Source organism: Podarcis tiliguerta, assembly GCF_965153285.1.
Source record: "Podarcis tiliguerta genome assembly, chromosome: 1".
In the NCBI taxonomy this organism is placed as follows: Eukaryota; Metazoa; Chordata; class Lepidosauria; order Squamata; family Lacertidae; genus Podarcis; species Podarcis tiliguerta.
The window spans coordinates 70,107,376-70,128,460 of record NC_139534.1 but is presented as its reverse complement, the minus strand read 5'-3'; the positions used below and the strand labels follow the sequence as shown (position 1 = coordinate 70,128,460).

Below are 21,085 nucleotides of genomic sequence, written 5' to 3'. Positions count from 1 at the left end.
GAAATTTGAAAGCACTTCCTTAGACACAGTGGGACATATCCTTCTGAGTCCTACATGAGGTCATGTCCATTAATTTCAGTAGGTTTACTCTGAAGAGGGCTAACGTTGGAGGCAACCCTGTACACTCTGCCTGTAGAAAACAATGAAACAAATTCTATTAGCCTCTGTAGAAGCTGCATTTGAGATGTATTTATAAATTTAGAAGGGATGAGACACGCAGTAATGTCAGGTCAACATGGCGCTCTATACTGAGGAGAAAATAAATCTATTGTCCTTGCTGAGGATCACTAGTAATTAGACTAAAAATGTCACGTTCCATTTGACACTAACATTTTGTTTGTTACTTTCTCTCCCTCACATTTCCTGCAACTTCATAGCATGTAGATGCGAAACCAGTAGAACGTGATGTAGCACAAGAGGTATATTAACTCCATTTTAACATTTACTTAACATAATCATCATTTTATGTTGTGGTTCTTCTCTTCTTTGTTTTCCCCTTGAATGCCTCTCTGTGAGAGTTAATATGCTGATAAGTTTGAGCAAACTAGTTAAGCTTCAACTTTTTGATCTTCAGTTATAAGCAAGTTTTCCTTGGGGGCAGCTGGATGAAGACACATGCCGGTGCGATTGAGCTAAATATGATGATGCCATTCCTTGCTTTCCCACAAAGGCAAAACCATGAATTCCCCGTGGCTTCAAAGAAAACAAGTGCTCTTCATGTGCTGCAAAGAGTGCGGGGGAGAAAGTTCTGTGCGCTGGAGATGATGGAGGCAATTGTGAGCTTAGGGATGTGCTTAGCTTCAGGCCCAATAGGTGGCGGTATTTATTTCATGCAAGAATATCAAAAGTGATTCAGAAAATAGCAGTACACAAGAATAAAACAGTATAGAAAGGAGAGCATGCATTCCGTTGGTGACCCACAAAACAGTTAAACAAGTCGATGTACTTGCTAATGTCTCCATCTTTCTGGATTTTGCAATTGTCAGATGTTTCCTACTCAGTAGCATCATTCAGAACAGGCCACACCTTGCCTCCTTTCCTACTTCTGATGTCCCCAATTGTTATCTCAAATGACCACAACAAGAGCAATCTGATGTGAAAAGTTCCTCATTTCCCTGGGAATCTGTGTGCATAAACTGGGAAACTGTCCACCGAAACCTGGTGCCACCATGGAAAATTATGTATTGTCCCAGCACTGATTCTTCTGAAAAGCTAAAAAGTTTGTCTGCTTCTGATTGAAATGAATATTGTGTGCAAATACTGAGGTTTGTTGTTGTTTTTTTAAAAAAATGTTTTTTACACAAACACAGAATAAGCCATTTGTGAAAAGCAGCAAATACCAAACCTTACCAGGGAAGCTTCCTCGAGCTGCACACAACGGCGATACTGGGGCATACAGTACTCCTTCTCCAAGTACGTGCCGCGTGAATGGCAACGGAGACAACAGCATACAGAGCCTGAGTATGTACTTCAGAGAGGAGAACAATAAGAGCATGCCTTCGTGTGATATGCAGCTTGGGTTTTAGCTATTTAATAGCAGTCAGTCAATGTTATTGTATATAGCTAAAGGCCTTTACAATGGAGGACAGAGAATTTAAGGAAAACTTTCATCTAAAATCATACAACATAACCTGCAGCAGTTTACAACATAAAAATAAATTCACAACATTAAAATTTAAGATTCACATAGCTGGAATGGAGCTTCTTGGCTGCCAGAGCAAATTTGGCTTCCTGGTGTGTAATATATAGGTGTTTATCTGCTAGGAATTCAACCGTCACTTCCTGTGCTGATTGACCTGGATGCCAGTTAAGAATTAGCGATATAAATTTCCTCTGGGTGTTGTATACAGGGGGTAAATCAGCAGGGAGTGTGTAATGTCCTCTGCCTGAATGCATCCATATATACATTTGCAATCCATATGGGGAATTCCCCCAATCTCTCCCCTCTAAATATGCTGAGGGCATCTGTTGGAATTTTATTTCTACAAAGGCCCTCCATAGTTGTGGGAAGGTCAGTGTCTCAAGGTGATTGGTCTTAAATTTGGGGGTACCAAGTAGAGAAATGGGCGGCAGTGATGGATATTCTGTCTTGGTTGCCATGCTGATCAAAAATCCAGTTTCTAAGGTCACGTGGGCTAAAGGCCAAGTAGCTCTCCATTTGAAGACTATAAGCCCTAAGCTTATCTTGGCACTTTTGTGCCCAGCCCCCTGTCCTTACTTGCTCTAACCAGCAGAGCTTAGTAAGAGTGTGTTCCTCGAAGGCATTTAGCCTGCTCCACTATCTCATATAGGCTAGATCAATTCTGGCTGCTAGCGAGCGGATGCCCAACTCAGCTCTGACGTGGGCTGCCGATGTCCCATAAGAAAGCCCCAAATCTGCCTGTAGGACCTCTATTTCAGATTTAACACCAATTCCCCATATTTCAGCCCCGTAGAGCATTTGGACGGTGATTTTAGAGACCAGGATCTTAAAAGCTGGCTTGATTAACTGCCCACGCGCTGAATGAAAGAACCCATATAGCTGCCCAGTAGAATGGCCAGATATTAGCTTAATCGCTTCCAGATGGGGTTTCCATGATGACTTACCATCGATAAGTAATCCTAGATATTTAAATCTGGGTACTTGCTTTAGGGTGTTACCATCTAGAGTCCACCTGGACTTGGTAGTCCTCTTGCCAAATAAAGTGACCTTGATTTTATAGTGGTTAATTTTTAGATGCTATTCTTTACACAGCTGTCCAAATTTAACCAGCATTCTCCTAAGCACATAGTATGATGCTTCCAGGACTAAAGGAGGAAATCTGTTTCCACCTACTAGAAGGTGGAAAGTTGGATTTCCAAGTAGCTTAGACCCCAGGACTCTGCTTGGTCATGTTTAATGTGAGCCATCACAACAGCTGGGATGTACAGAATATGGGGAAAAAATTATCCCTGCAAAGACTACTGTTAGACAATTTGCAGGGGAGGCTGAAATTCCATATGCTGAATGCTCTGTAGGCATGGCTTCATCTAGGCTTTCAGCTACCATGCTTGGCAAGGCTGTGTAAAGGGAAAACCTGTCCCTAAGCATGTCTGCTTGGGACTAAGCTCCATTAAATACAGTGGAACATCAGATAATGGACTTTGCACATCTGTCTGCAACCATTACCTTCTGATATTGGAGCCCGGGAAATAAGTAGACTACATGCATATGTCTGCTGCTTTAATTACAGAGTGTTAAGATTCCCCTTTTAAATATCCTAGACAATTTAAAATATTAAGTAATAGTTTCAAACCCTAGACTTCCCTGCAGAAAGCAAAGTTCTCTGGCTGCTCTCTATAAATCAAGCTGGTAAGTGAGTCTAAAGCGGAGTTTTGTTTTGTTTTTTGTAAAAAGAAACATCAGCTACATATTACTGGGATTTATTTTGCGTTTGAGTGGGAACAGCCTGCATTTTATTCTTATTTTCTTTTTCACTTAGGAGTGTTCCATATGGAAAGCAATTTTTTAAAAACTGCATAATACATTGTGGATCCTTTTTTAAAAAAAATTCGCAGGTCTCACTGTAGAATATTTTGAACTATAGACAGCAGGCCCCCAAATGTTCCACTTCATCTGCTTTGTTACTTTTGCTTCCTGTCAATTTTTTATTTCCTGCTTTTGGCTTTCTTTGCTTTTCTGTAACTTTCCTTTGCTTGAATTTCCCATTGTCTTTGCTTCTTCATGTGGCTTTCTGGTTCTTGGAATGATTGAAGATCGCATCAGGAGTGTCAGTGCACCAATATTAGGTATCGTACACCTAGTCAATGTGCAGCTTTTAAGCTAGAAATGAATTGGGGGGGTCCCCTGTTACTTCTTGATTACAAATATGAATTGCACATAGTGGACTGTCTGGAATCTTGATTTTTTTACACTGAAAGGGAAGAGCCCAATTTAGCTCCTAGTAAATGAAATGTAGGCAGACAGTGCTAGACTTCAACTAGAACAGAGATTCAATCTAGTGGTTGATTCTAATTGGAGCTAGACATCTATTACTTTGAAAGAAAATTCATATATTGGAAAGGGGGAGTTTAATGTGGCTCCTTATATAACCATTTTTTAAAATACAAAAACCTTCCTAAATTTATTTTGGCAATAATGTTTTAACATAAAAGGTAAAGGTACCCCTGCCCGTACGGGCCAGTCTTGACAAACTCTAGGGTTGTGCGCCCATCTCACTCAAGAGGCCGAGGGCCAGCGCTGTCCGAAGACACTTCCGGGTCACGTGGCCAGCGTGACATCACTGCTCTGGCAAGCCAGAGCTGCACACGGAAACACCGTTTACCTTCCTGCTAGTAAGCGGTCCCTATTTATCTACTTGCACCCGAGAGTGCTTTCAAACTGCTAGGTTGGCAGGCGCTGGGACCGAACAACGGGAGCGCACCCCGCCGCGGGGATTCGAACCGCCGACCTTTCGATCGGCAAGCCCTAGGCACTGAGGCTTTAACCCACAGCGCCGCCCGCGTCCCGCCAAATGTTTTAACATAGGCACCCACAATAATCTTGTGAAATTCAACTGCCATAGTTTTTTCAGAAGGATGTAATTTTCAATCCCATATTCATATTACAAATAAGATGAATGTTACTAATCGGTAGTTTTCTCGTAAACCATTTTCTAATGTGATTGCAGAAATCTTTAGCTAGCTCTTTCAGTCTTTATATGTTTTGATATATTACGGGGAAGAAGTCCTCTAACTAGTAATAAAAAATACAGTTTCTAAATCTGAGAAGAATCACGGACCATTATTTCAGGAATGTTGCCAAGTAAAATCGGAGGTACTTAGCCCTATATGATTTAAGAAGTTTTGGGGATTATTGATTTTTTGTGAAGTTTTTCCTTTTGCATTTTATACCATGGCTTCATAAATCTCAATGGCATTTTTCAATCGCAGGGGACTCTGACAATATGGATGGCACAATGAATTCAGATGACCTTTCACCTTTGTCATCGGGAACAGAATCTGGTGCACAGTCTCCATTATCTCCGGAAAATAAAAGAAGTCCAAGAGGAATAAAGAAAATATGGGGAAAGTAAGTTTTTTCAATCTTCTGTATCTTTTTTTTATTTAAATGTCACTACAGAGACCTAACTAGAAGCATTCTTGTTATCTTGAAAGTTCTTGTGTTTTTATGTTAAAGCTGCACCTTGCATTTTGATGTCTAGCAACTTCCTATTTTGAATCTTTCCCAAAAAGAATACGCAGGACCCAGTCTGGAAATTTCCCTGGAGATGATCTGGGCTTGGTTGAATTTCGAAGAGGTGGCCTCCGTGCAACAGCTGGACCTAGATTGTCTCGGTCAAAGGACACCAAGGGACAGAAGAGGTAAAGGCTAAGTTCATGCTTTTTGTTTTGCCCTTGTGGATTATTGCATAATGAAACTCTTTTTGCAAACTGTTTTTATGTTTTATTAAAATCAAGTAGTGTATAAGTTTTGTGAAGTCCTACAAAGAATTTTGTAAATTTTGTAGAGTTCTGTGGACTGTTTTCAACAAAACTGCACCATCAAGCAAATATTCCCCCCCCCCCCATTCATAGAGCAGTGGGAAAAGCGTACCTCCAATTCCAGGAGAAAGTCTGAGCTATTTCCTTCGAAACCTTTGACTTCTTACTAGTAAATGGCCCATTGTCAGACAAGATCACATCTATTGCAGGAGTACTTGATAGCAGTGTCTGGGGTGGGGCCAGGTTTTTCTGCCTTTCTGTTCCACACTGTATCTTATTACCGTGTCCCTGTGGCATTCAGTGGGAATCGCTGCGAATGGAGCTTTTGTTTATTTGCTTTTGTTGCTTCCAAGTCACTGATGAATGCTTTCTTCAGCATTTGCAACAAGACTACATTGTGTGGCACAATGTTGCCTAACTGCTGTTGTGCCATAAGCATCAATACACTTGCCAACTTTCATGTCAACCATATTTCCTCATTTAGCTTTTACACAGTGACAAGGAAAGAGAGGGATTTTCTAATCAGAATGGAGCAAAGTGATTTATATTCCAGTGCTATTACTGATCAAAGGCAAATGATACCTAGTGACATTTAATGATTCAGTATAACAGTAAACAAAAGTCAGCTTCAAGAGGGCGTGAGCCTCTCTTTCAATCTCCCTCCCCCATCAATAACCATAGATGATGATTATTAATTTGTAGCCTGCCCATCTGACTGGGTTGCCACAGCCACTCTGGGAGGCTTCCAGCATATATAAAAACATAATAAAGCATCAACATTAAAAGCTTCCCTATAAAGGGCTGCCTTCAGAAGTCTTCTAAAGGTTGTATGGTCACTTAATTATTGTGAAAGTGAGCCTGACGATTCGAGTGCAAAGTGGTTTGCCCAGTGTTGCAAGAAGCAGTCATACTGTTACACTAACATGAACCTCCATTCTTTATCTGTGCTTCCTAGTGATCATAACGCCCCATTTGCCCAATGGGGCACTGAACGAGTCTGTAACTGGCTTGAAGACTTCGGTCTTGGGCAATATGTCATTTTTGCACGACAGTGGGTGACATCTGGCCACACCCTCTTAACAGCAACACCGCAGGATATGGAAAAGGTAAGAAATCTAGAATGACAATGGTACCATTTTGAGGGACGTCAGAGCAGCCACGTTTTTCCCCCTCAAAAATGTTAGACCCCTGATCCATCCTCATTCACATACGGAGTGTGCAAGATGGGGGGTTTGGATCCCACTCTTAAGTGTCAGAGAATTTAAGCTGACATCCTCACATTCAAAATGGTGGTTCTGATCCAGAGGTGCACATACATACTGCAGATTCTAATATCCATCATGTTTCATTGAATATTGCTCTTTCAATAGCTCCCCTTTGGTAAACCGTCAATCAACAATTTTGACTCCCTCGGGGTGTAAATTTTCAGAAAATAACCTCTAGAAAGTCTCAGAAATACAGCAGGTAGTTGCAGGAGCACACTCTCTCTTTGGGGACAAAATGTGTGTTCCATCTGTCCAAGTGACAAGTTGCCAGAACTGTTTTAATTTTCATTATTACTATACTTTGCAGGAACTAGGAATAAAGCAACCTCTGCACAGGAAGAAATTGGTTTTGGCTGTTAAAGCTATCAATACAAAACAAGATGATAAGTCTGCTCAGCTAGATCATATCTGGGTGACTCGTAAGTATTTTAAGTGGTAAAAATGAAATGAAAGAGCTGCTGGGTAGCTTTTTCACCCACTTTGCAAAATCTGTTTTGGTTTAGTTTCAGAGTGAAGGGAAGCGGGGATGAAAAACTCATATTTCATCTTCAAAAACTTTTGGTATACTATGATCAGGATACAGGAACTCAGAATTGGAGTTTTGTTTTTCATTTTATCAGTAAACTCCAGGAATAGTCACATTAGGGTTAAATGGCTTTGTAACACCTGTTAACAGTATTAATGTCAGTCTTCATATTTAAGTGGCTGTTTTAATTGCAAAACTCGAAAAGATGAGCATATGTGGTGAGAAATAGAACTCGGAAGTTATAGAAGGGGCAGGAAAGGTACCATTTATTCTCTAAATAAAAAAGACCTTTAGAAAAGATTTTTATATTATACCGTGGACTCTGTGTGTTCTGTAGGATGGCTTGATGATATTGGCTTACCTCAATATAAAGATCAGTTTCACGAATCGAGAGTTGATGGCAGGATGCTGCAATATTTAACTGTGGTAAGAAGCCTTGACCTTTCATAATTTGTGCATAAAAAGAGCCTTTTCTTTCGCTCAAATAAAAGTTGGGGAGGGGAAGAATCCTCACACTGGAATTACAGTTTTACATTTGGATTTTAACAAATTGTGTTCCTAATTTGTTTTTAAATGTATAAAGTCTAATTTCAAAATCATAAAACATAACACTTCTTTTTCTGGACCAGTAAGAATTTGTAGGCCACGATTTGCCCTCAAGGAACTTTGTGAAGCAGTTGTTTATTCAGACCCTTTCCAGACAAATAGCATCTGGAATACAGGAGACTGAATAGGTTGGGAAATGGGCAAGTTTCTGCCACCCTGACTAGGTCTGAGATGCAGCAAGTCCAGGCCCTCAACATCTACTGGTCACTTGCATACTGAGGCACTGTACCAAATCAAAAAGAACCCCCCTAGATAATCTTGGAGGGAAACAGTCTGTGGGCAAAATCAGGGAACCTCTAAGTGAGTGGTGTGCCCCTTTCCCTGAGTTACTGGAAGGGGCTCTGTAGGTTTTGGCAACCATAAAAGTCAAGGCAGCAATCTGGTTCATATCGTGCCCCCCCCCCAACCAAAACATAGGTTTCAGTTGAGCCATATTCAGCATCTTTGAAGGTGGTGGTGAAGGGTGAGCATGCTTGTTCCACCCCCATTGCTACTCGTGAGTTGGAGGGTGACTGTTTGAAGCAAGGAAGCCTCTTCTACTTGTGGAAGCTTCTGTTTGATGGATAACCAAGAAAAATCTGAGTCACATGGAGAATCTGCCCAAGCAGAAGTGGGCTCCTTGCTTCAGATGGTTGCCCTCCAACTTGAAGAAAGTATGAGATGGAGGAAGACTAGTCAATCCCCACAGCTCGACCCTTGTGTGTTGCTTTTCCCAGTTCCTGAATGCCTTAAGAAGACAACTAGAACAGACCACGTGGTCTGAAGTTCTGATATGCTCAGCTCATTGCAGAATAAACTGTTGTTTGTTGACTTGGCTTGCCGCTTGTGTTCTCTTGCAGAATGACCTCCTTTTCCTCAAAGTCACAAGCCAGTTGCATCATCTCAGCATTAAGTGTGCCATTCACGTGCTCCATGTGAACGGTTTCAATCCTCACTGCCTACGGAGGAGGCCGGCGGACGAGGTGAGAAAGATTTCGTCCCTGTTACCATGGATTTCCTTCCTAGAATAAACCTTGTTTATCCACCCTCTCTCTGCTCCCACCTCCTAAAAAAGAAGAAGAGCAGGTTCTCTTCTGGGGTGAAATACATGTCAAACTTTGCAGATCCGTATCAAGCCAGAAATAATTTAGTTGAGAGTGTTGTATGGGAGCAAAGACAAAGTGCTGCATTTATTGAATGCACTTCAGAAGACGTTTAGTGCATGTTCACATGCAAACATGCCTTGGCAGACTTGTACATTAACACATACTCTGCAGAGGGACAGTTGTCTGACTGCTAGATGGCCAGTCTAGGAGTTCAACATGAGAAGGAAGGAGTGTCATGCTACCCAGATAGATGCAGAACTCTTGCCCCAACAGATGCTGCCTCCTGCCCCAGATTTTTCACTCTTTGCCCCAACTATCAGGAGATAAATTTATCTTCACACTTTTTGTTATCTGGACCACATGCTATTACATTCACCTTCTAACACCAGTGTCTGAGCATGTGTGCTGATTCTGAGGGACAGAGGATAAAGGGCCTGAGGGCTAGTTCTTGATAGTTCTCAGGAGATTAGGCATCTCAGGCTTGGTTGTGTGTGTTCAGCCACTTTTGTTTTGCAGCGTTGGCATGCTGAGCTTGTGACTAAGCTGGCAGTGCCTGTTCCTGGCAGCACAGAGTCCTCTTCTAAGCTAAGCATTCATTACTCACTCCCATTATTTGCAATTCATTCCTATGACATAGTGGGCCCAGTGGCTTTTGTTTGACGATTGTAGAAATGTAAGGGCAGTTTGTAAAGAAAACGCATCTAATGGGATGCTCCCGCCCCCTTCTATCTTTGGGTGCCCCTGCCCACCCACAATGGCTCAGGGGTGTCAGGCGAACTCCCAAGAACAGCATGCAGGGGGAGGAGAGTGAAGAATGCTGCCCTGATGGAATGGTCACCTTATTGCAGAGTTGAATTCCTCCTGTATAGTTTGTACTTAGAAGCTTGGCTGGAGGCATTGAAGGCCTTTTTAAAGAAAGGCTATAATGAGTACACACCTCATTTAACTTACTGAAATGCATTACTTTCTGAGCAAAACTCAGCAGCGCTGCAGGTCTGGGGGAAAATTATTGGCTGCAAAGGAGGAATTGTTTTAATAGCTACTTTCAAGCAAAAAGATAAAAATAGTAAGTGGACTTGTCGTTTCTGTATCTTAACCGTGTGCATGTATGTATCTATCTTTTCTCAACACAGAATAACATTTCGCCTTCCGAAGTAGTTCAGTGGTCCAATCACAGAGTAATGGAATGGCTCAGATCAGTAGATCTGGCAGAATATGCACCGAACCTTCGAGGAAGTGGAGTTCATGGTGGCCTTATTGTAAGAAACCAGATCTTGCCTTTTGCTTCTATATATGTTAAAAAATCGGTTTTCCTAAGCATTTTGTGAGCTGAACAAAATGAGAGTGTTGTTTGTTGTGTCAGGAAATGTATTCATTGATTAGTTTTAAGCCATTTGACAACATATAAATTACATTTTATAAACTTGTGGTAGCTAAGAAGCTAGTCCCCCACTCTTTTGTCATTTACGATGTGGATCTGTGAAGCTGAAATTAGAGAGCGGAAATTACTTTCAAATCAGCAATTGATAAAGTGTCAGCTGAACCTCTCAATGGATGGGTGCTGTAACAGGTGCATGCTGGGCAGGACAAATTGTTTTTCAATGCAGAACATCCTTCGCAACATTGCAAGAGTCAGATGGCTTAGACTGAAGATCAGCAATTGCGGGGGGGGGGGATTAAAAGTAATGATGCTCTTGACAGCAGGTCATATGGGAAATATTTTTGGATTCTTAGCTGTCTAAGGCAAAATAAGCACTACTATATTCTTTGCTTTGGGACGCGGGTGGCGCTGTGGGTTAAAGCCTCAGCGCCTAGGGCTTGCCGATCGAAAGGTCGGCGGTTCGAATCCCCGCGGCGGGGTGCGCTCCCGTCGCTCAGTCCCAGCGCCTGCCAACCTAGCAGTTCGAAAGCACCCCTGGGTGCAAGTAGATAAATAGGTACCGCTTACTAGCGGGAAGGTAAACGGCGTTTCCGTGTGCAGCTCTGGCTCGCCAGAGCAGCTTCATCACGCTGGCCACGTGACCCGGAAGTGTCTTCGGACAGCGCTGGCCCTTGGCCTCTTTAAGTGAGATGGGCGCACAACCCTAGAGTCTGGCAAGACTGGCCCGTACGGGCAGGGGTACCTTTACCTTATATTCTTTGCTAGTGCACTGATTTCTAAAAGACAGCTCATGAAGCCATCACAGTACTCAAGGTATACTCAACTATATTGAGTTTATTTGCTATGGCTGATGAGAAAAACAGCCCGTTGGGTATGTTTGCCTTGACCTGGAGATCCATATATGTTCAAATGTGTGCTCTGGCTTGCACAATTATTTCATCATTTCAATGAGGTGGTAAATCTCCGTGTGAAATTGGAAGAGCACATATTCTCCCGCCTCTGTTGGAATAAATTAGAAGGGATAATTACAGACAGCAAGCTCTGTAATTTCCCAGAATGCACTGCTCTTTCCTCATCATGCAGATCCCTTTCTAAACAACACCTTGTCATCATTATCATAATAATGTTATTATTTGTAGCCTGCCCATCTGACTGGTTTTCCCCGGCCACTCTGGGCAACTTTCAACAGAAATAAAATGTTGGAATGTCTTCGGATGTCTTCTAAAAGTTGTGTCATTCTTTATCTCCTTGACATCTGGTGGGAGGGGGTTCCACAGGGATGGCACCACTACCAAGAAGGCCCTCTGCCTGGTTCCCTGTAACCTCGCTTCTCGCCTTGATGTCTGTAGAGCAGAGCTAGCCAACGCGATGCTTTCCGGATGTTGCATTGGCCATGCTGACTGGGGCTGATGAGAGTTGGAGTCTAGCAACATCAGGAGGCCACAGGTTGCCCACTCCTGATCCAGAGCGTTGCAGTCCAACAACATATGGAGAGATTAGAATGGAGGAGCTAAGCCATTCTTACTTAAGTGTGTGTGTACACGTATTCATCTCTTCTTCCTCTGCCTTTCCCTTCCTTTTCTTCTGCATTGTTCTGCTACGTTTAGATTATAAGATCCATGAGGTCCAATGCCCTTGCTTTTTCTTTGATTTTCCCCAAAGAATATCTTTACCTGGATGGTATGAGCAGAAATCTCCTTGTGAGATGCTCCTTCCGGTGGACGTGGAGAATATGATTTCCAATGTCCAATGCAGCCCCCTCTGTGCACCCTCCATCCCCAAAGTGCTCTGGAGGTTCGGGGGCCTTCCAGAACTGTGTGGGAATGGGGCAAAGAACTGCAAACTTCATCTCCCCCCACCTCCTTCCATGGTTATGATCAGGTTCCCTTCCATTCACAGAAAGGCAACTGAGGATCCAGGCAAATATTATGAACATACCGTGGTCACGTGGAAATGTATTGTGCATACTAACCTGTAGATCAGGAACTGCAGGCTCTGTGCATGGTTGTGCCTACAATCACCCTATACAGAGTCTTAAACTGGTGCTACTGAAAATCGCAAATGAATGTTCTGTTAATTTTATACAGCTGATGGTTGCAAACAAATGAAGAGCTGCTGCTTTCTCTCTGCAACGCCAGGAAGCATTCTAAATGCTGCAGAGAAGGGTTGAAGCGCTCAGATAATTCAAAGCAGCCTTCTGAATGCTCAGTTGCTTTGGGGGCATGTATAAATGCAGCATGTGTGTTATTTTTCCTGACAGATCCTTGAACCTCGTTTTAATGGTGATGCTCTGGCAATGCTTCTCAACATTCCACCTCAAAAAACGCTGCTGAGACGCCACTTAACCACTAATTTCAACGTGCTAATTGGACCAGAGGCACAACAAGAAAAAAGAGAAATATTGGAATCTACAGCTTATGCGCCTCTGACTACCAGTGCTAAAGTCCGGGTAGGCCACATGGGAAAACAATAACAACCACAACCACAGGGTTGTATTAAACGGAGTGTTAAACAGAATACTTTATATCAGTGCAAGGATATTTCTCTGCCCCCTAAATCTGTCCTGGGTAAAGTTTTAGCACAAGACACAGTCAGTTGCTTTCGTTTTATTAGGTTGTTCGTGGTTTGCTTGTTGCAGTGTATACATGTTTTTAATCATTATAACATAAAAATGATGAATATATATATATTTAAAAATCTGTTCTGGGTTTCCCCCTAACCTTCCAGAGCAGATTTGGTGATAGCACAGACTGTGTATAGAAGTGGGGAAGAATCAGCTTGTGCTGGCACTAATTCTTGGTGCAGCACAAAAACTTGCCCACAATTTCCTACTTTGCAAATTTGCAAGCCAGTCTTTGGAAGAGTTGAGTTGTTGTGAGCGTTCTTAATTTCTCAGCAGCAGATTATATATCTGTACACCACAGCCTATTTTAGCAACTGTTATGGCTTACCCCACCCCCCAAAATCCTGTTAAGTCTGACTTGGTGAGGAAGCTGGCAATTCTTTTAAGTCTGTAGTACGAATACAACCATGAGACTGAAGTGCATAGCTCCTGGCTTTCACACATTGATGCATGTGTTAAGACCTGTCGGTTGTTGGATACAAGATCAGTACCTGTTGTGTATTTTAATAATAATAATAATAATAATAATAATAATAATAATAATAATACTTTATCTGCTGAATCTTTTAATTAAGATTGCAAACCTATAGTAATAATACATATTTAGTGGGATCTGTTCTTACAAACATTTTGCTGAAAGCAGCACACTCCCTTATTATGCATAAGTTTGCTTGCTTATTTAGAAGTCATGGGGAAGCAGTTGTTCAGGGAAGTAACCCTTAGCATGCATTGAGTTGACTGCCTCAGGCAGCAGGATTCACTGGGGCAGCAGATCCCAATGTCAGTCTCTCTCTCCCCTCCTTTTTCCAGGCTTCCCTGGTGTGGAGGGTGGCATCACTTTGGGGTCTGCCTCAGGTGACAAAATGCCTTGGACTGGGCTCTGCATTCTATGTTTCTCTGAAACAAGGAGTGTATGCAGAGATGGGGAATCTTTGGCCCTCCAGATGGTGATGGACTCCCATTTCTTATCAGCCCAGCAGTCAGGATGTTGGGAGCTGGAGCTCAAAGAGTTCTGGAGGTCTACAGGTTCCCCATCCCTAGTTTAATGGCAGCAAATCTGGGCCAGCAAACACACAGACAGAGCATTGTTCACAGCTCTGTATTAAGTATTGCCTTGACCTGAAACAGCTTCAATTAATTGAAGCAGCAGTTCCTAATACAGTCGTACCCCGGAAGTCGAATGGAATCCATTCTGGAAATCCGTTCAACTTCCAAAACGTTTGGAAACCAAGGCACAGCTTCCAGTTGGAAGCTCCTGCAGCCAATCAGAACCCGTGTCAGACATTTGGGTTCCAAAGAACATTTGCAAACTGGAACACTCACTGTTCACGGCGTTCAGGAGCCAAAACGTTCAAGTCACAAGGCGTTCGACTTCCGAGGTATGACTGTACTATACTGTTTTGTGGTCTTTGGATAAAGGATGATGATGATGATTACTAGTACTACGTTTCTCTGATGTTGTACTCTTCCTCCCCCCCCCCCCCTTCTTATTCTCATTAGCCAAAGAAACTTGGATTTTCACATTTTGGAAACTTGCGAAAAAAGAAATTTGATGAATCTACGGATTACATTTGCCCTATGGATACCAGCCCAAGTACCACCAATGGTACTCAGAGAAGCTACGGCTCCTACAAAGTGCACAATGCCCTCCCTGACAAAGAATTAGACAAACTGGATCAGGTGGGCCAGGCGGACTGATCTCACTCACCTTCCATCCTCTTCATGCATTCCAAAGCTTACAAATAACCTTTTGTTTCAATTTAACCTAAAATGCATAATGCATCTGCATGGATTTAATGAATGTATTGGGATGAGGCTTGAAGAATCTGATACTTAAAATGCCATCTGAATTATTTTCCATTTGCAACCACTGTGTCATCCTACTCACCTTCTTGAGCCCTTTTTCAGGAATGCAAAAAGCTTTACACAACAGTCGTAGTTGAAGTCCAGGCAGCCCAAAGCCCCAATCCAGCAAGGGTGCTGTGCATGCACTGCTGCTCCAGGGCCATATGTTTATACATATATATATTCCGTAAGCGCTACCCAGAGATATTTTTAACTTTTTATATTAGCTTTATATTGTAAGCAGTTGTAAAGATGTGTCTATTTTATTCCGAATAGTACAACTGGATTGTATATTTTTAATAAGACATGCTTATTTCATCTGTGCAGTGTCTGCACCACACTGAATGTACATGATATGTTATTAAAGGAGCTAACGATATATCTATAAAAAAAGAAGAAGAATGAACAAACAACTTTATCGAACAAAACAATAAAAGTAACGCATTTGGGGGGAAATGTCCCAGCTTCTCACGTTGTGATTATTGTGACGGAATCATGCTTAAAACTTAAAAGAGTTTTTGAAGAGGTTATCCAAATTGCCGCCCTATTGGTAATACTGAGAAGTGTGTGTAAAGTAATTTTTTAAAACCTGAAAAATGGAGCAGCTGGAGCTTGAGCTTTCTGCAAGGTACAACAGTCTGATGCAACTTCCGTGGATTCTGGTTTCCAAGTCAGAAACAGAATCCAAAAAATGGTAGTAGATCGAAAAGACTAATTGTTGAAAGTTGATTTTTTTAATTATTATTTTTTATATGCACGACTCATTACATCTAACACATTTCATTATTCCATAATTTAAAATGTAATTTATTATTTTGTTTTATCTAATGCAAGCAATTTTATCATTATCCATTTGTCCTACAATCCTAGCCAGCCTTAGAACAGGTAGGAAGGAGGTGTGCATGTGATCAGAACTGTGTTGTGTGCTTTCATCTCTTAGCTGTTTCCCCCCCGCCCCCCAATTTTGCTTCCCAGCCAAGCTCCTTAAAAAGCTTACAATTAAAATAACACCCCCGGCAAACAATACCTCCCACTTCTCCTTAGCTTCAGGCTAAGGATAGGAGTTTGAAACACAGCACTGAAATACTGTACTTACCGTATTTTTCGCTCTATTGGACGCACCGGACCACAGGACGCACCTAGTTTTTACAGGGGGAAATCAAGGGAAAAAATATTATTCCCCCCCCCCAGCCCCAAAGACCAAGGGACAGGCTGCGTGCAGCCTGTCCACTTCTCCCAGAGCTTCTCGGGGCTGCGGGGGAAGCCTGGGTTCCCCCCCCCCCAGCCCCAAAGAGCAAAGAAGCCAAGACAGCGAGCGGCATCCATAGCCGCTCAACCTCTCCAGCCAGGAGCTAAACCTCTCCAGCACGGCTAAAGAAGAAGACAAGGCAGCGAGCGTGATGCATCCCGCTCACTGCCTTGGCTTCCTCTTTAGCCTTAAGCAGCATCTTTAGCCTTGCGCAACGGGATGGATCATGCACGCTGTCCACCGGGGCTGGACTAGATGACTCCTGGGGTTCCCTTCCAACCCTGCAATTCTATGACCTCGGAAGGTGTTGGGGGTCTCCACCACTGGAGGCTTTTAAGCAGCGGTTGGGGGACCATCTGCCTGGCGTTCTTTAGCTGTGATTCCTACATTGTGAGGGGGCTGGGCTAGATGACCCTCGGGTGGCCCTCCCAACTCTATACAGTCCTACACTTCTGTGGCAGGAGATCCACAGCCACTTCGCACAATGCCCACTCCCAATTTTCATTGGAGAGACATGTGGCTTCACTGTCTAGGTAGGTACCCCCCTACCTGCCACTCTTCCCTCACCCCACTTAAGCTGAGGGAATTCCTGCCCAGAGAAGCTCCCAGGTGAGGCAAGGGTTAAGATCTACCTCTCGTAAATGGCTTTGTATCCTCCCTCTTTCCCTTTTCTCTTCTTCTTCTGTGCTAGTTCCTTCTCTTGTGTTTTGTTTAATCTGTTTTTATTGTGTACTAAAATAAAAGCTGCAAAGTTTCCTTTTTTATAATATTCCCCCCCTCCAAACTAAAACGTTAATCTAGATAAAAACACTGATCCAGAGGAAAATAAGGGGGTGGAGAAAGGACGAAAAAAGAAAAAGAGGTAGAGATAGAGAGATTTTTTTAAAAGTTGGCTTCTTTAGCCTTGCTCAGCCTCCCGTGGCTGGAGAGGCACGTAAGGTTAAGGAGGAAGCCGGCGCAGCGAGGGATGGATCGCGCTCGCTGCCGGGCTTCCTCTTTAGCCTTGCTCAGCCTCCCGTGGCTGGAGAGGCGCGCAAGCTAAGGAGGAAGCCCGTGCAGCGAGGGGATGGATCGCGCTCGCTGCCGGGCTTCCTCTTTAGCCTTGCTCAGCCTCCCGTGGCTGGAGAGGCGCGCAAGCTAAGGAGGAAGCCCGTGCAGCGAGGGGATGGATCGCGCTCGCTGCCGGGCTTCCTCTTTAGCCTTGCTGGCTGGAGAGGCGCGCAAGCTAAGGAGGAAGCCTGCGCAGCGAGGGGATGGATCGCGCTCGCTGCCGGGCTTCCTCTTTAGCCTTGCTGGCTGGAGAGGCGCGCAAGCTAAGGAGGAAGCCCGCGCAGCGAGGGGATGGATCGCGCTCGCTGCCGGGCTTCCTCTTTAGCCTTGCTCAGCCTCCCGTGGCTGGAGAGGCGCGCAAGCTAAGGAGGAAGCGCGCGCAGCGAGGGGATGGATCGCGCTCGCTGCCGGGCTTCCTCTTTAGCCTTGCTCAGCCTCCCGTGGCTGGAGAGGCGCGCAAGCTAAGGAGGAAGCCCGCGCAGCAAGGGGATGGATCGCGCTCGCTGCCGGGCTTCCTCTTTAGCCTTGCTCAGCCTCCCGTGGCTGGAGAGGCGCGCAAGCTAAGGAGGAAGCCCGTGCAGCGAGGGGATGGATCGCGCTCGCTGCCGGGCTTCCTCTTTAGCCTTGCTGGCTGGAGAGGCGCGCAAGCTAAGGAGGAAGCCCGTGCAGCGAGGGGATGGATCGCGCTCGCTGCCGGGCTTCCTCTTTAGCCTTGCTCAGCCTCCCGTGGCTGGAGAGGCGCGCAAGCTAAGGAGGAAGCCCGTGCAGCGAGGGGATGGATCGCGCTCGCTGCCGGGCTTCCTCTTTAGCCTTGCTGGCTGGAGAGGCGCGCAAGCTAAGGAGGAAGCCTGCGCAGCGAGGGGATGGATCGCGCTCGCTGCCGGGCTTCCTCTTTAGCCTTGCTGGCTGGAGAGGCGCGCAAGCTAAGGAGGAAGCCCGCGCAGCGAGGGGATGGATCGCGCTCGCTGCCGGGCTTCCTCTTTAGCCTTGCTCAGCCTCCCGTGGCTGGAGAGGCGCGCAAGCTAAGGAGGAAGCCCGCGCAGCAAGGGGATGGATCGCGCTCGCTGCCGGGCTTCCTCTTTAGCCTTGCTCAGCCTCCCGTGGCTGGAGAGGCACGTAAGGCTAAGGAGGAAGCGCGCGCAGCGAGGGGATGGATCGCGCTCGCTGCCGGGCTTCCTCTTTAGCCTTGCTCAGCCTCCCGTGGCTGGAGAGGCGCGCAAGCTAAGGAGGAAGCCCGCGCAGCAAGGGGATGGATCGCGCTCGCTGCCGGGCTTCCTCTTTAGCCTTGCTCAGCCTCCCGTGGCTGGAGAGGCGCGCAAGCTAAGGAGGAAGCCCGTGCAGCGAGGGGATGGATCGCGCTCGCTGCCGGGCTTCCTCTTTAGCCTTGCTCAGCCTCCCCGCGGCTGGAGAGGCACGTAAGGCTAAGGAGGAAGCGCGCGCAGCGAGGGGATGGATCGCGCTCGCTGCCGGGCTTCCTCTTTAGCCTTGCTCAGCCTCCCGTGGCTGGAGAGGCGCGCAAGCTAAGGAGGAAGCCCGCGCAGCGAGGGGATGGATCGCGCTCACTGCCGGGCTTCCTTTTTAGCCTTGCGCAGCCTCCCCGCGGCTGGACAGATTGCGCAAGGCTTTTCTAGAGGAGGGAGAAGGGACTGACTGACCGCGTCAGTCCCTTCTCCCTCCTGGGCAAAAGCCCGCAAGAGCCACACGAAGCTTGTGTGTAGCTCTTGGGGGCTTTTTCTGCCTGCCTCCCCCCCTGCATTCGCTCCATAGGACGCACAGAGTTTTCCCCTTAGTTTTTAAGACGGAAAAACTGCGTCCTATGGTGCGAAAAATACGGTATTTCAGACTGGGTTATTTATACATGATCATCTTTGCATCTCCTAAGCAGGAGCCAATCAACTAACACTATTGTCATTTTCGTGTTAAGCACCTTGAAACTGGGTATTTCCCTTTGAGAGGTATTTTGTGCATTGTACAGTGTTGTTGGTGGGTAACATATGTGTACTGTACCTTAATATTTTCTTTCTTTTTAAAAAATTTATTGGTTTTCAAAGTATCAGTGGTTCCTTGCATACACAAGAGATCTGTTGCGCAAATGAAGGCTCCCCTGCATTTAGGTGGAAGCACTGCATATGCAAAGGCAGGTGTGAAGAGAGTAGCATCACACATGGAATTGTTGATTAAAGAAACAAATTTGGTTGGATTCCACCAGTCGTTATCCATATATATATATATATATATATACATATACATATACAGTGGTGCCTCGCAAGATGAAAAGAATCCATTCCATGAGTCTCTTCGTCTAGTGTTTTTTTCGCCTTGCGAAGCAAGCCCATTAGCGGATTAGCGCGATTAGCGGTTTAGCGGCTATTAGCGGCTATTAAAGGCTTAAGGGATTAGCGGATTAGCTGCTAAAAGGCTATTAGCAGCTTAGTGCCTTAGAAAAAGGGGGTGGGGAGTGGAAAAAAAACCCCAGGAATCGCAAGATATTTTCGTCTTGCGAAGCAAGCCCATAGCAAATTCGTCCTGCGAAGCACCTCCAAAACGGAAAACCCTTTCATCTAGCGGGTTTTCCGTCTTGCGAGGCATTCGTCTTGCGGGGCACCACTGTGTATGTGTGTGTATATATATATATATATATATATATACACACACACACACACACACACACACAATGCAGGTTTTGCAAATCACATTTTTAAGGTTTGGGCTCTTTGTTATAATAATCAGGCAAGCTTGAATTTGCAGGTGAAGAGGCTGTCTGCCATAAATTGAGAGCAACTGAATTAGAGGGCTGTATGTGTGTAAGGCAAGGAAAAGTTGCAAAGCCTAATACAGACTTGCTGGTAATTTGAGTTTCTAATAGCTTAAATTTACAGGCAGTAGTGGAGGGGGAATCATTCTAATTTTAAAAATGAACGTGCCAAAATGATGGATCTCAATATGAAGTATATAGGCAGGTTTGTGAAATCACTGACATCACTGAATACATTCAAAGCACGAACAACCTTTTTTTTCCAATTATGATGGCAGCATGCTGAATAGTTGAACCTGCATGTATGCATCTTGAAATGCTCTTGACTGCTGGAAAATGGCTTTTGTTCTGAAAATGTAGAATAGCACCCAAATTATGAATAAGGCAAACCCCTTGGATTATTTTTTTTTAGTTACGTTATTGCAAAATGAATTGCCTCAAATTTAATATTTTTGGCCCTGCTATCCTATTAACAGACTATATTCAATGGAAAGGTGTTGATTACTCTGAGTATGGCTAATGTGCAGTTTAGAAATAGTTCAAATACTCAGATTCTAATGTTGCTTTTAAAAAAATGAAATTTAAAGTCGGACCAGAATGACATTCAGAAAAATGACTTCGAAGATAGTAATATAATTAAACCTATTTTTTTCTGAAGATAAAAGCACCTCTTGTATATGCACAATGGTTCAGAAAATATAAAGCATGTAGTGTTTGAATTAGCTGTTTTAATTTCATCAAGCTGAATGGTTTTACAGATGGAACATTCAGAAGGAACAGTAATGCAAATAGGGGAACTTTCTCAAGGAATAAACAACCTCACAGTAAGTACTAATTTGTCATTCATAACCTCATCGTATGTGCAAATTCAAAACTGAGATGAGGTGTATTGATATGTTAATTACTCATGTTCATTTATATTCATTTATAGTTAAAACTCCTATAAGTAAGACTATATTATGGAGTTCAATTAAAAACACAAATTTGACCTAAGTAAATTTACATTTTAAGGCCTGGAATGGAAATATTTATATCTTTGTAGATTGCATGCGAAATGAATTTATCTTTCCTAATGACTTAAGCAAATTTTCAGTCATATGAGAAGAGGACTTTAGGTTATTACACACATTTTGCAAAACAAGTCAAATGCAGAAAGGGATTATCTGCATAGGGAAGAGTGTTTAATGCATGCCACAATTGCCTTTTGATCCCAGTCTGCATTGCGACATTTGCTGAA

The 21,085-nt window shown here is 44.1% G+C and overlaps 1 protein-coding gene and 1 long non-coding RNA gene across 5 annotated transcripts in view; one reads left to right on the top strand and one right to left on the bottom strand.

Annotated features, from left to right (window-relative positions):
* The window catches only part of PPFIBP2 (PPFIA binding protein 2), a 113,072-nt gene that overhangs the window by 89,406 nt on the left and 2,581 nt on the right, over positions 1-21,085 (top strand). For 2 of the 4 annotated variants that reach the window (XM_083429172.1, XM_083429173.1), the window contains 13 exons: positions 378-419; positions 1,311-1,461; positions 3,736-3,768; positions 4,912-5,050; positions 5,215-5,343; positions 6,419-6,569; positions 7,036-7,147; positions 7,592-7,680; positions 8,700-8,822; positions 10,079-10,204; positions 12,587-12,775; positions 14,450-14,629; positions 20,607-20,672. In XM_083429172.1, the coding sequence (XP_083285298.1) occupies positions 378-419; positions 1,311-1,461; positions 3,736-3,768; positions 4,912-5,050; positions 5,215-5,343; positions 6,419-6,569; positions 7,036-7,147; positions 7,592-7,680; positions 8,700-8,822; positions 10,079-10,204; positions 12,587-12,775; positions 14,450-14,629; positions 20,607-20,672 (1,530 nt within the window). Of the gene's footprint in view, positions 1-377; positions 420-1,310; positions 1,462-3,735; positions 3,769-4,911; positions 5,051-5,214; positions 5,344-6,418; positions 6,570-7,035; positions 7,148-7,591; positions 7,681-8,699; positions 8,823-10,078; positions 10,205-12,586; positions 12,776-14,449; positions 15,255-20,606; positions 20,673-21,085 lie in introns of those variants that run through there. The other 2 variants (XM_083429174.1, XM_083429175.1) reach the window with 1 other exon arrangement.
* Positions 15,754-19,044, bottom strand: LOC310672272. Its single transcript, XR_014508486.1, has 2 exons — positions 18,926-19,044; positions 15,754-15,885 (listed from the first exon to the last, which is right to left on the bottom strand). It is a non-coding gene; the product is annotated as an uncharacterized lncRNA (long non-coding RNA).